General features: G+C 38.3%; 1 protein-coding gene across 5 annotated transcripts in view; it reads right to left on the reverse strand.

Moving 5' to 3' along the window:
* HHAT (hedgehog acyltransferase) overlaps positions 1–16,078 on the reverse strand; it is a 151,607-nt gene that overhangs the window by 120,053 nt on the left and 15,476 nt on the right. For all 5 annotated transcript variants that reach the window (XM_039568916.1, XM_039568912.1, XM_039568914.1 and 2 more), the window contains exon 8: positions 14,384–14,534. In XM_039568916.1, coding sequence (XP_039424850.1) covers positions 14,384–14,534 — 151 coding nt within the window. The remainder of the gene's footprint in view (positions 1–14,383; positions 14,535–16,078) is intronic.

Raw genomic sequence — 16,078 nt, forward strand, 5'->3', positions numbered from 1 at the left:
TTGTCATCCTTAAATCAGTATTTTTCACAACCCTTTCCTGAAATCATTCCACCTTTTATATTATTGTTATATTACTGTGCAATTAAACTGCAGGAAGTGCATCCAGTTATCTTTCTGCATTCCTCCTGCCTGGATACATACCGTATTTTGGCCCTCTCTCTTCACTAAAATACTCTGTGTTGTACAGACACCCTTCTGTACAGGAGCTGGACACAGTCTGTATGCACTCAGTATGTTTGTGCTGGGATGGGGAGAAGAAGAAATTTGCATAGTTTCTGAAGAGAGCTGTATGCTAAACAGCCCTCTTGCACATCTTCAGCCAGGCTGATCTTTTCAAGCTCTCCCAGCTGTTCTCCATGGCAATCACCAAATCTGCTACGGGCTCTGATGGGACACACACCCCCCAAGCTTCTTATGGACAGTGGAACATAAAAATATCACTACTTTTGCCACTGAACCAAAAGCCAAAGGACTTGGCATGAAAAGTGAACGGTGCTGCTAACTTGAGAGATCAGAGCTGAAGGAGATTGGGGTGGACAAAACTGAGGCAGACTAGGTTCAGACAGGGCGGGAAAACAAGGACAGTTTGCTGTAGATGCCATGAGACACCATCTTTTCCCTCATTTTTCACTCTTTCCAAAACATTACTTAAAAAAGCACATATGTTTATATAAAACTTATATCTAAACCACTTGCTATTAGAAAAGTTTTTTAAGTTTATTTCATAGGGGCTGTAGCTATTGGATATTTCCTGGAAATATTTTTAATAAGTATTAAAAATAAACATGCATAGAACCAATTTATTAGAATAAATAGCAAGAAGGAAAAATTATCAGAGCCTCACTAGTATAATTCAGCGCACATAGACAGGGCCCATTATTCAGTTTGATTTTGTACTGATGCATTTCAAGAGTCTACCCCAGATCCTGAATTCTAAACAATGTAAGCAGTCATTTAAGATATAACTACACTATGACCAACAGAATTTTGAGATTATACAGCATCATCTGAGTGTGCAGCTAGATCTTAAAGACACCTCAAGACAGAACCATCGATTAGTTCCAAAAGCAAGTATATTAAGGCTGAACAAGTTCAAATTGTAAATGGGAGAAATCGTTGCATTACTTAAGGCTATGGATATTGTCTACAGACACCTGGGATAATGAATACAAACATTGTGCAAGGCAAAGCACTGAAAGAAAGAATTATGGGAGACAGGTTTTGACAAAACACTACCACAGACGCTTTTGACTGTTCTTCTTGTTCATATTTAAATACATACTGCAGTTAAGTTGACAAGTAAAGTGAAAATACAGTGAAGCAGCAATGGAAACAGATCTAGTAGATGCAATTAATCCCTCCATTCTCAGATGGAAATGTTAAAAAGGAGTAAAGAGGGTTTGTATAGCAGGGTTAAGGCTGCACCTTGGGGGTGAAATAAGCAACTTCATTAAATGAGAAAAGAACAAATAATCACACTATATTTGCACTAAAAATTTCATAGTGATCCCTTCAACATCAGAGGACTCCACGCATCAGACATGGCAGTGTCCCCCACAATCAGCACAGAATTAGACCTGCCATATGCACACTAACAGAACTATCTACTGCCTATAAAATATGTCCATATTTACTTAATATTACAACAAAGTTTATAATCAACTTCACACAGCTTGTTAAATCCTAAAGTTCCCTGCAAAATACAGAATTTGGCTGCTAGTTCTTGCAATTTAGGGTGCCTCGGTTACGTAAGTTTCAGAAATCCTATAATGAGCATAATTTTTCAAAATAAACATTTTTATTTAAATCTAAAATAACACGAGAAAGGATATCCACAGCAATATGAGTAAAGAATTATTTTCCAGTCAAATTCTCTGTACTGCTCAAATGTCAATAGGCATACAGTATTTCAAATTTTGGAGAAATAAGTAAAATCTAGTTTATCAAAATAGCAACAGCCTTGGAAGAGAGCAAAATCTTAACTAGCCAAAGGAACAATAAAGAGGAGATATATTTAACCTGAATTTCATAAGCATGTTACACAGTGCAGAGAATTTGATAGAATTTTCTTTATAAAAGCATCCCTAATTCTGCTCCTCTGAAGGATAGTTTTGAATCACAGTTCTGTACACAACTTTCATGCTTTTATTAAGCATGGAAGCTCTAGTTTGATACGATTCAACAAAACATTACACATACAATCCCTCATAATCAACCTTGTCTTTTCCCAGTACATCAGCTACAGATTGGTGACCAATAATATACATACACTAAACCAACAAAGACCTTACCATCTTCGAAAACGTACCTGCAGGAGAAAGACGTATGACTGCAGGCAGAGGTTTCAAAATTATTTCAGACATACGGTTTCTGCTCTGGAAGCTAAATGCATAATGCAACAATATATCTCCAAATTTTCATTCAGAACAAAGATGATGGGAGAAAATTTAAAAATTGTAAGCACATTGCATCCAGTGGATTGTTTATAATCCCAATTTCCACAAAGCTGTGCCCTCCTTTAACTGAAGTCTAAATGCTGGTTCCTCAACAGAGAAATTGTGTGAGCCTTTAGTACACAGCTTTTATATTCAATCAAGTTATGCCAGCCTATGGTATTTAAGGACTTGACTCCACAGATGCCTAGATGAAAACTGCTACACATTAGCTGCGTTAGAGACTACAATTCACAATTCCAGTATGATGGCTAAAGGACCCTGATCTCACAAGGCATTATTGTGAGATCTTGTCCCCACAGATTTACAACGATATAAAAAAATGCAAGGACTGAGTCCATGCCAAGATCATAAGAATCAACTTAAAGTTAAGCCAGCTACTAGAGCCATATTTTATGAAACTAATTGCAATAATTTGAATTGCCCAACTCTGATTTCGTGCATCCATATTTTTAAGCTGTGTGCTGAAGAGAAAACAAGTACAGCTTATTTTTTCTGTCAGTTCCCCCCACAACTGCTGGGCTGCACACTATTCCTGAAGACAAAGTACAGCATATCATGCAATGTGCAGCATAATCTGGGAAGCATCTGGCTAACCATGGACCGCAGAAAGATGCTCACTGCAGTCAGTACAAGACCACTCAAAATAAAGTAGTGGCCTGGTTCTTACTTTGGGGCCTACCTTCAGGGGAGTAGACCTATGTAGATAGTTTGCCATTTGTTAAAAAAAAAAAAAAAATTAGAAATGTAGATGGAAACAGGCAAATGTGACACTGTGTACCCAGAGACTGCATTGCATTGTAGACAGAAATATCCCAGACACCTTAAAAACAGTCATGCTGCCACTGAACACAAACACTTCTAAATGCAGAAAGGAATGGTGTAATTTCTATAAGCAGGACAGGACTTTGCTGGAGCAAACAATATAATTGCACTTAAATCTCTTCAAATCAGCCCAGCTGCCGTTTATGGCAGTGATGAAATCCAACAAGTGGGTTATTTATTACAGCTTCAGTACTCTAGGTATTCAACATTTCTTTAAAAAAAGCACTGTAGGTGCTGCAATGTTTCAACAACAGGTCTTGGCCCTTCCTCTTAAAATGTGGCTTAACTTGACGCTAGAAAGTCAAACTCATTCCCTTATCCTCAGAGTAGCCTGACCCATTTAACTGCAGAAGTGTTTGCAAGACTAGCACTTCCATCAGCTGTCTTTGCAAATAAATGTGGCATTTAGCCAGTGAGCTGCTGACCGAGAGTTTCTCCCACACCAGAATATTTTGCACTGAAGACTGAGGAGTCATTGAACGACAGCTGCTTTCGCTGACACAGCACTCAAGTTGCTTCATTGTTCCTCTTTCTCAAGCCATATCTTACAGCAGGGATGCCAAAAAGACTCTGTAAAAAGAATTCCCCTTTTTTCCCAGAACTACTTTTCTGGATTCTCCTATATCTGCTCATATTTTTTCCAATGCTCCCTGTGGCAGCCTCCCTAGCAGGCAATCCCTTAAAGATGAATGCTTCCAAATTTCAAATAATTACAAGTGTGCAATGTGAATCTGAAACAATTTTAAGAGTCTTGTCTGAAGAATTAGATTACTACCAGGAAAGCAGATAGCAAAGTCTATATGCAGGTTTTGTAAGTGCTATTATTTAACATCTCAATGAGCTATAAAACTTTGCTAAAGCAAATTCCCTGGAGGGGTACAGCCTACCAAACAGAATAAGTATTTTTCAAGCAGTGACTGCTACCAAATGATTCACCATCATCTTCATTATTAAATAAACATCTGGGAAAGCAATCTATATTTTTAAAAGACACTTTTGCCTGTCCATGGCTTGCATTCATTCAGTTTTCTGCAAGTTTGCTATGAAGGTGTAGGTTTGAGGTAAAGCTTGTCTCTTCAGTGACAATCAGCACAATTCTTCTAAACGACGTAACTGCCTTCATACTTGAATGCACTATTTAGAAAGCTGATGCACGACTTCAAACAGAAAAACAACAATTAAATTGTCACAGCACATTTTGCAGTGGAGATAAACACAGTAAGCAAACTGAAAATATTCACTTAAACTGTGAATATTGTGTTGCAGTATTAGTTCTTCAAATGAAGAGTGAGAGATGCCTGATGAAAAATGCAACCCAGTCCAACATAACAATCTGTTTGGATTTATCTATTACCTAAACTACAGAATAGACTTTTGGGCACCAAGCCTTTAAAGTCACATTTTAACGTTTTTCTGTAGACTCTTTTGCCATATACAAGTATGTTTTTGGAGCTCTCATTTTTGAGATCAGCCTTTCTATTTGTGCAAGACACTTGCTGAATTCCACCCACATACAGATTTTAGTCTGCCCACTGATATGGTAGTGGAATTGGGAACAAATGCATATATGGAGCTCTTTTGGCATTCCTATTATTTGGCAAATCCTATCATTTCCTATGCATCTCCATTCTTACCATGCAACATAGAAAAAAAAAAAAAATCATAGCTCAATCCAATGATAAAAATTCCTGTTTAAATGAATTCAATGTTCTTTTAAACATGAAGATCTTAAGAAGCCTAGATCTCAAGCTTCAATGGACTCTTTTGTTTGCAAGCTTTGACTTTAACCATCTGCAATGCAGTAAATTAGTAGTAGTTTGCTTTTATTCAATATAAAAATGCAGCTAAGAGTAAAAATAAAAATCTATGCTATTTGAAAGAAAAAATATGAAGACTGTCAAATGCTTTCATATCATATCTTTGACAAACGATTTCTTGTTACAGCAATAATAAGCAGAACTTGTATATACATGAAGATATCTTTATCATTCTCTGACACTTGCTTAAGGACACTGGAATTTTAACACTTCATTCTTAGATAAAACACTTTGAATCTCTGTTGTGTTTCTTCCTAGAATGATTCAGCAGCACACCAACTTGCCGTTTGGTTTCTTCCATTATTAGAATAACCAAAGCTGCCACTGTGTGCTGCCTGTGCTGGAGGCCTCCATACAGAGGTTCCTGCTGAGTGCTGTTAGTGCTCTGCAGCACCAATATGGCCAATGCACAAACATTCACCTTACTTCACAGAAAGAGTCCTCTGTAAATGTGTGATGGCTTTAAGGTAAAGCCATCGACATTTTATTTGGGAAGTATTTGCTGCATAGCATCACAAGGAGAAGCTAGGGCTTCCTGTACTCATGAGAATGATGGAAATCCACAGTGAAGTTCTGACCCCATCAAAATCAGCACAAAACCCTCACTGATTTCACAGGAAGCAGAAATATACCTGGACTGACTCTGGACAGTCTGTATAACACAAGATACAGTCCAATTTTGGTGTGCATTTTGTTAGGCACACTTTCCTCTCCAAGTAGAAACTATTAGTAAGTCTCAAAGCTTCATCTTTACAGTTTCAGTTATTAGCTGGGAACTCAGACTGGAGACCTACATAGTAAAAATAACCTACAATAAGACAGCCACAAGGAGAAAGCTCTTCTGAGGACCACAGAAAAACACAATGCTAGTGGTCTCCAGCCTACAAATTGAACCCATGACCTAACATGTTTTGTTGTTTTATTTCAGTTTAAATGCCAAACTTGTATTATATCAGAAAGCCTGAGAAAATTTTTAATGATTCTAGGCAGTGACTCCTCCTCACCCCTGTAATCTCCTGGACAGAAAGAGAAGCAGAACATTCAGCAGGCATCAGCCATTGCCAGTGTTTATGTAAACAGTGCACAAGTCTGTCTACTTGGGAAGCTTTAAAATAACAAATTTGTTCTGTTTCTCACATATCCAATCATTGGATCTTGGTGATACGGCTCAGCAGACACTTTTCTAAAAAGAGAAGTCTCATTTGTATTCTGTTAATCTCTCCTACAACCCTTCAGAAGAAATATTACTTTAATTTTATACCTTCACCAATTCTTCAAAAGCCTGTGGTAGCTCATGGAGAGTGGATGAAACCTAACGCCCATTAGTGGCAAACTCCCATAGGGAAAGTTCTCCCTCAGCCTTTGTCACGTAAGACTCCTGCACCGCAGCATGATTGTCCAATTACTGTGAGATCTCTATCCTCACTGCAAACAGAGCAAACAAGTTTATTAACAGCCATTACTCATTTTCTACAGTAGTTGTGAGCAGGCAGAGGGTTGCTTGCCAAATGTGAGCAGCAGTAATAGTTTGTATCCACGCAGAGCTCATATCAAATACAGTGAAGAATGGGCTTCACAGGTGAAGAGCAGGACATGGGCTTAGCTTGATTGTTAAAAATCCCAGCAATTTCAAATTACAGTAACAACGCAGCCATTACATAAATAAATTCCCAATAATTATGAAATTTAGACCCGAGAATGATTAGGGTGCCTTATTATTGCAACTCTTTTTACACTCCAAAGTAACAGGTTTTTTTTTTCTCCCTATTGAAGAGATTTAAGGAGCCTTTCAAAGCTTTAATACAACCAGCAAATTGAACTGTACAGTAGGTAACTGCAGCATACACTAATTTAGCTGACGTCAGAAGCAGTTAAATCTTTTGTCTCCATCAGTGAGAGAATGGCTAAACAGTCCAGAACTTTCATATATTCAGGTGACATCCTAGCTGGAAACATCACAGATCAATACTCAGCTTTAAGCATCACCACAGTTAACAAAAAATACAGTAAATCAGGGAGACTTATTTTTCAACTTGAAAACAAGTTATTCCACTACTAAAAATATGCACTAATTCTGCAATTAAATAGCCAAGTTTTAGGCAAGAAGTTGAAGTATTCAGATACTGGCAAGCAGATGCAATATTTAAAAGTTACTTACGACTCCACAGCCTTTCTAAGGAGAACTCTCCTTGACTCCAGCTGTCACTCCACACAGTAGCTGTGTATTTACCACCAAATCATCCTGCTTAGGAATACCACAGGAGCTGTAGGGGGCAAGGACATACAGGGACACCTGCCTTACATTCAACTTTACCCATCAACAGAAGGAAGAAGAGTACTTTCCCTTCCAAGACTCACACTCAGCATCCTCAAAGACCATGTAAAAATCTTCTCAAGAATGAAAACTTAATATTCTTTAAGTGTTTTAAAGCACATCACCTACCTCTCCAAGCACACAAGCTTTCTATGACACAACTGGTCTTGTGCATGTTATTTTTACTACTGATTTGGGATCTGATCCAGTGCACTTTTACAGACAGGACAAGAAACATAATCTTATGACTTCACAGTGTTAAAGTCTGCAGACAAGGGCTTCTGCACACTTTGGCAATAATCTCAACTTTCAATAAAATTTTCCTTTACTCATCAGCACCAGGCTGTTTCAACACTGTGGGCATAACCATATTTAGTTCAAATATCCTTTCAAATAATCTTCTTTCATATTTAAGATATCACCTCTAAAACAAAGTAGGGAAAAGATGCCTTTTGATTTTGAAATAGAAATGCTGCAGCATTAACGTTTTTTAAGTCTAAAACCAGTGAGAAGCTAGGTAATTAAAAGACCTTTATTCTACCTGATACACTGTCTACAACATACTGGACAACTTCTTTCTTTGAAAATATCAAAGGGTAGAAATATACCAGAAGAGGCAATCCTAAACTCTAGAGGAAAGGGAAATACACATAAGCATGTCCTTCCTTTTCTTGTCTCTCAGTTCCAGCTGCTCAGTACTTCCCATCACAAACATGGAATACAGTGCTTTCAAAAATGTAGCTGTCTAGAACTATAGGACAAATACAAAACAAGTCACATGGAAAATAATACCTGATCCTCTTGAAGCTGACTGGTAGGCCATCCATAGCACTGAAAATGGGATTCTCTGGTCATAGTACAAGTAGGCGTGTCCAGCACCCTTGGCTCTAATCCCCAGACAGACCCTCTCCCCAGGCACAGAACCTCAGAGGAGGTCTTCCTACAGCTTTGGAAAGCAGCTGCTGCAACCCTTTCCACAGCAATGTAAGCAGCAGGTGTGAGCCACAGGTCTGGCTGTGCCATTCAAATTTCTACCAGGCTTTGGGTAATTCATGCTGAAACCCTCTTCCCATCTGCCACGGAGATGTGGAGTTTCTTTTCACTGCCTGCCTCTCTGTCCCTCATGCAAATTTTTCAAGGTTTGGTAACTCAACTGCTCCTGAGGATACCTGCCATGTAAATAAGTTTAACCTATCATCCTTCCTTTTTGCCCTACAATTACCTCCAAATGATAGGTTGCACGACAGCAATTTGCTGTTACTACTAACATGTAATCAGAGATCTAAACTCATAGGAAGGAGAAATTTAGGGAGAAAAATCTGCTATCTCCAATTTCAGACTATCCATCAGCCTATCCAGAAACACCACAACAAAAGAGCACTACAAGACCCAAAGAGAAAGAGCAAGCCTTGCACCATTTGTTAGAACACAAGCCACTAAACATGCAAAGGCACGTTATTCTGAGCCCAGAGGCAGGGATCTCATCCTGACTACACGGCTCTGCAGCACAGCTACAGTTGCTATTGTTACACACAATTATGTTTGTGTTCACTTGTGCTAAACATCGGCTATTTGGGAATGTAAGGAGGCAAGCTTCCCAAGTCAAGCACTGACAGAAACTCCACTTCTGATCTTATTTAAATTTCCTTAATGGTATTTTACAAAGCCTTTCAGCATCTTACTTGTCTTGATATATTTAACAGGCCAATTCCCCAAATGATTTATTCCACTACAAAAAATCAGAAGCCCAAAGAACAGAAAGTACGTGTCAAACTGGTTGAGACAATAAGAAGCACAGGCGAAAATGTACTTAAGTAATTACTTTACCTCTACAGGTCAGGAAGTACGTTTTCCTTGCTTAAAAATCTATTCCAGTCCTCACCATAAACTAATAGGCAATTAAACAACACTATCAAGAGTTTAAGACAGAAATAAAAGATGGTACGTTTTTGCAGGCTAGTCATCACTCCAGAATTATTGCATGTGGTCACAGTGATCTCTTGTGCTCACACTCACTCCTAACATGAGTATCAGACTCGTCTTTTCCCAAAGAAGTCCAAAACAAAGGGGGAAAAAAAACCCTGGCACAGTCCTTTTTGATAGACGCACAAAAGGAATTATTTCCAGAAGGAGGACGGTTTCAGGAACAACAGTAAAAGTAGGTAAAAGGTACCAGGATGAGGAAGAAACAAATGCAAATAAATTTACATTTTCATCTGTAGATTTATTTTTTACGGCATCATTATAGACAAAAATGTAATTAGCCCACAGCAGACTCTAATCCATAATTTGAAACAATTCACTGAGACCTTGCACATAGACCATGGTTTTTCATGTCAGGCAAATAATCTTTAGCAATAACAAGGCCAGTAAACTAAACTGAATTGCAGACAATTTCTTGCAAATCATAACCCAGATGCCATTTCTGGATGTCACTAAAACATCTGTGGCATTAATGTAACTCGTTCATATAGAAGCATGTGTGGCTGTACATGCAAAATACAGCCCTCCTAGTCCACTCCTTAGCATGCAAGAAAATTGGGGTTGCCTCATGTCACACTCTTGTCTGCCAAGAATCAGGGTGTTAAATACAGAGTGGAATCTAGAACTTAAATCATGGTATTTGAAAATGATCAGATCTTTATCACTGCATTTTTTTAATTTCCTCTGGTAGCATTTCTTCAACTCCATTTTCTTTATTCTAGATGAAATACTGTTTACAGGGAAAATCTACCTTTCAGATGCTACTTCTGCCCACCTTCTTAAAAAGCCTCTACTCTTACTGTGACTAACCTATATTAAACATGCATCAAGTTTTAGCACCATTTGTCCCCAACACACTTGTCTGCAAACCATCTTGGGATATTTGAGAATGACAAGACTTCAAGGTGGAAAGACACAGAAGAAGTCATAAAATCACAGAACTGTTTGGGTGCCTTTTAATGATAATCTAGTTTCAATGTCCCTGACACATGTAGGGACAACTCTCACTAGACCAGGTTGATCAGGACTCCATCCAACCTGGCCTTGAACACTTCCAGGGACAGGGCATCCAAAACTTCTCAGGGTAACATGTTCCAATGCCTCACCACTGTCTGACTGAAGAATTGCTTCTTAGAATCTATTCTAAATCTCTCCTCTTTCATTTTAAAACCACTTCCCCTTGTCTTATCACTATCTGCCTCCAAAAAAGGTGTCTCTCTCATTTTTATAAGCCCCCTTTAGGTACCAGAAGGCTGCAATGAGGTCTCCCTGGAGCCTTCACTTCTCCAGGCTGAACCCAACTCTCTCAAACCATCTGCATAGGAGAGGTGCTCCAGCCCTCTGAACATCACCAAGGTGTTGTGCTTCTGCACATTTCAGATCTGTGACCAGAAAAAACTGGAGACTTTATGTCATGCTGTTCCCACAGCATGGCAAAACATATCCAACCAATATGTCCAACATTTTTGTTACCAAGTCACACTCAGTATAAAAAAAAACCAAAAATGGAAGCATGATTTTTTTCCATGAACAGCAGCTGAGCTAACTGTTGTCCTAATTTACAAACTGACAAGTTCCTCTGTAGAATACATTGCCAAGATAGTTTACCAATATGTTAAAATTGACATAGGATTTAGTTATGTACTATCTTTTATTTCTGTAGTTTCCAAACCATTACTCCTCCATAGGATGTTTTTCCATAGTCAAGTTTCAATTTTCAAGTTTCAGTAGTAACACAACTTCTAGTTCCACTACACAATTCATCCCCCCACATGAAAAGCTGTATGGCAAGCATCAGCCTTGACTGATTCTTTCAAAGCATAAGTTTCCAACAACATTGGTTCTTTCCCACAATTCATTACCTTGCTTTTAACCTTGGTGACAAAAACTAAGTTTTAATTCCTCATGGCTTAAGGTAAAGCAGACATTAAAAACTAAGATGGTGTGCCACTGAACTGCTATCCTCTCTGGAAATCAGGAGCTCAGAGATACCTTTTCACAGCTATAACAAAGCCTTTGAATAGCAATGCATTTATAATGTATTTATTAGCTATGCAGCTGCATATTTAGCAAGCTAATGATATCCCGGTATAATGAAACCACAGTAACACATTCAACACCTGTATTTGTCTTGAGACAGCAAACAAGATTGATAATTTTTTGACTCTAGCGATTGCCTTGATTAAATGTGAATTAGGGAGAACCTACCATAGCTTGATAACTTTTTTAATTAAAGTCTTTTATTTTTAGGTTTGGATGGACACAATTTGGTTTATTGTTTCGTACCATAAACAGAGAGGCAGAATACTTGATTTGGTTTAACACCTGCTTTGCTTTTCAGCTCTAGAGAAACTTCAGACAACTTCAGACACACTGTGGTATTTTCTTACCTTCCTGACTGAAAGCTCTTCCACATGCTGTATCACAGTGAATTATGTCAGCATGTACTGACTAGAAGTGACAGGGATCTGGATGGGTCAGATCAAAAGCTTTGTTGTTATGCTCAAAGGACACCAGGTGGTGGAGTAAGGCTCCTTAGCAGCATATTTGCATTCCTTACATTGTGACATTCAGTGTTGTCTCTCTCCGGGCTACCTTCTGTCCTTCAAAACATGCACTGCTAAAGGCTTTAAGACAAAAATAATAATACTGGGCCTTGGAAAGTCCAGCCAACATAATACCCTGTTTCTGACAGTATTCTCAAGTGGATACCAGCAAGAAGGGGAAGAGTAAGCCAAGCATAGACAACCACTTTTTTCTGAGCAGTATCCCTGATGCCAGACAGAAGGTAAGAGTGGCGTAACTCCAAGGCATCTGGATCATTCCAACCCACTCCATTTCCCAACCTGGCCCTAAAGAGGACTTTAAAGCTTTACCAGATTACCATTTAATAAAAACACTCTGGTACAAATCTCACTCTACCAGTTTAAAACTAGACATAGCATTATTGATATTTAAATTAGACACTGATAAAGCTGTCAAGAACATTCCTGTTAAAATACTTGTTTCCACAAACTATCAAAATGCATTTAAAACTTAAGGGAAACACAGTCATGGTTAATAAGGCTTCACAACATGAGCCATTTACTTCCACCCTTTTTCAATTGTTTTATGCTAAACTCATAATTTGCTAACGTTTTTGTCCTGTTCAGTCCTACAGTTCAGAAACAAAGGCTGTTCCTACTTCTAACACACCATTCCTATACAACACACCAATGCACCACATTAGACTGCAAAGCCTCTGGGTAGAGCATTTGAAGAGTTTAACTGTAAAGGCATAAGGACACCACAATTCAGGGCATTCACAATGCTCCTCAGATAACAGAGAATGACCCATAACGCAGCAGCTACAGACAAATCTACTACTAAAGAGCCTTGAGAGCAAGAAATCAAGTCAGGTATATATTAACAGACTTTTTTCCACATTCAAAGCAAACAAGTTCAATCTGTAAGATAACTTATTTCTTTATAGAATGAAAAAGTGTCAAGTGCTGATATTTACCTTTTGCCCAATTATTCAATTTATATCAAGCATTCACTGTCAGAAGTAATAAGTTTTCTACTTACATATTAGTTTCAATTTTCATACAAGAGGCATGAATACTTGAAGGAATGCCCAATTTTTTTACTGTGATACACCACACACATTTGCAGATGCAGAGTACCTTTTCATGGCCTGTTACAACTGCCTGGCACAGCAGTGTCATTAGTGGTTGTGCTGAAGTTCCTTTTCACTTGGCACCTCCTGTGCAATACACAGATGCCCTGCAACAAGAACTGACAAAGGGTTTGCAGCTCTGCCTACAAGGGCCAGCAGGCCAAGAGATGCTGTTCTCATGAGACTGCCTGGTAAAAAATGACAGATTTCTATATTAACTCTGTAGGTCATAAGTTCAGTGCAAACTCTGAAAGAGCATTTAAACCAAAGCAGTTCTTTGTAGCTCAAATATCTTTTAATAATTCATCTGTTTTCTGCACTCTTCTCCTGCTGCATTTCTTTGAATACTTTGGATCTACACTTGCCAACTATTATGAACTCTAAAGCCTTCTTGTTACAACTAGCTTCAAGCTGAAAACAAAATTAAAATCTCATCCAATAAAACTCTGATAACAGCAGGCCTGCTGTTTTTACGACTGAAATTAAAAGCCTTATTCATATTGCAAAGCAGTCAGAGACAAGATGGAGTAAGCACTGTTCTGACAGGCTCTGCACTAACACGACACGAGAGAAGTCTCTGCACTAAAAGACTGACCAGTCTAAATCATTAGGGGAATGTTTTTAGAAGTCTGGGGCACAGAATCCCACAGCCTGAAGGAATATTGGAGAGTGCAGAGAAAAACAAGGGAGGAGAGAAGTCAAGTAAATTCCCTCTTACACAGAAGCTAAACATTAGGCAGAATCCACCCGGTAGAGAGTTTTCGGTGAAAAGACTTCAGTGAACACTGATTTAAAGTGAACATAAGATTTAAAATTCAGAAATTTTTGAAGAAATATTGTTCTGAAACTTCCTTAAAAGCAAAGCAGATCCAGAAATCCATCCTACTTTATAAAAAAGTACCATTTTCATAGTACTTTTAATGCCTTCAGGACTTCCCTACCATATGACTCTACATGTTAAAGTATTCTAACTACAGCTTTCCTCATGTGATTAATCAACCTTTTTGTTTCCATCTCTGGAAGGATTTCAAGCTGATAGATAACTAGAAAAAATAATTGCTATATTACCTAGTTAGGCTGAGTCTAACTCTAGTAATTAAAAGGCTGCAAATGCTGAAATGGGTACTTGCCCTTACCCCTCCACAGTGTGACAGAAGTAATCATCAAGTGGAAGTTCATTTAAAAAGCACTGAAGATGAATCATGGGGATGAGAGAAAAAGCACAAGGACAGGAAAGCAAACATGTATGTGAGCATGAACACACGTGCATGGTCTTAGTGACTTTTATGCCACGTATCAGTAACAAACTGCCTGAAAAGCAACAATGACTAACCTCCACATGTTAGTGAAACTGTGCATCAGGCTCACACAGCAAGGCAGAGCTGGAGGTTGGAGTCCATCCATTCTTAGGAGGAGGGCAGGAACACCATAAAGAACCAGGTATTTCACATAAAAGAACAGTACTTGAGCTAAAGCCAGACCACCTAAAAGAAAAAAAAAGAAATCATACCTTAAGCAAGTCCTGCAATATTTTTAAAAGCTGTTGATACTAATTACTTCCAAAAAGCAATTATTCCAAGAATTAAGGCAAGCACCATTGCTTGATGGGATACACAACATCTACTTTTACAAGAGCCACAGTACACAAGCCCATACATTTATGACATTAGGCACACACACAAAATGGTACCATCATTCCAATATGAAGGCACAAGTATGCATCTGTAGTTCCACTCTCAAAAATCTCTGGACTGTGGGTGTTGACTGCTATGAAAAAATAAAAACTGACTTATATTGAGCTAAAAATCAGAACATACCAATATAAGCAATCAACATTTACCACAGGGACAGTAAATTTAACTTTGCAAAAAAACCCCAACCAACCACTCTACGCTTGTTACTCCAGAACAGCCATAAACAATGGTTATAACTGCACCTTATCCTGACATCCCCACAAACATCCCATGTCCCATCAGATTATTTGAGTCCCCAGAAAATATTCCTACAAGATGCCCTTCTGCTGCATCCAAGGCATAGAAGACTGGAACTCCACTTTGCACAGTGCTTAAAGCATATTTCAGTTTCTAAACCCACAGACAAAGGTCTCCTTAAGGTCCTTTAGCTGCCTTTTTTCCAAAGCAGAAATTTTGGCAGTGTGCTCGCTCACAGCTTAACCTCAGGTTATGACACAAACTCCAGCATCTTACACAGATCTGAGATGAAAATCATACATATTCTCATTATTATTATTCATGCAGTAACAACCTTAGAATGCATTATAAAGGAAGATGATTCAATCTAATATTCTATGTTTTCTGTTGAACAAAGTGGTATTGACCAATAAGTAAAAACACAGTAAAAAGCAGAGGCCAGCACCTTTACAGAAACTGATGAGGTCACTCCTGAAGGACCCAATGACTTTGGTGAACTTTTCCATCTGACAGTTGACATACGGAAAATCTCACCACAAAGAAGGGAAACTAAAATTATAATTTTATACTTCAATAGAGAAAAAAACCCTATAAAATGCAATTGCTACATCTCCTTCCATTCCAGTGCTCTGCTTTCGCTCAGTTATATTACCAAACTTGACTGAAGGACTTTAGACATTCAGCCCAATTTTAAAGCCTTCCAGCAGACTTTCCTTGGAGACAAAGTGTTTAATCTGACTGCAGCAGTACATCTCCATGAACATTTAAGTAACCTGTCTTTTTTTGAGGAGGGGGGGAACATCCCTATTGCATTCTGCTGACTAATGAGTATTACTATGGATGACAACCAAAAGCTAAGCATTAAAAATTCATCTACTGTATAACAACCTAGAGTGAAATTCTGGTACTAATAACGTAAAATGCAAAATTCCTGCTGGCCTACACATGGCCAATATTTTGCTATGACAATCCAATATTTTTCGTTGTAATATCATAATCCATGCACATGATAAGAAACAGTTGTGCCATACAAGATAAAAATTGATGTTAGAACAAAATACTGAGACATGAAGCTTATGTGACTTTACTTCAGGGAA

Source organism: Corvus cornix, chromosome 3, assembly GCF_000738735.6.
Source record: "Corvus cornix cornix isolate S_Up_H32 chromosome 3, ASM73873v5, whole genome shotgun sequence".
NCBI classification, from domain to species: Eukaryota; Metazoa; Chordata; class Aves; order Passeriformes; family Corvidae; genus Corvus; species Corvus cornix.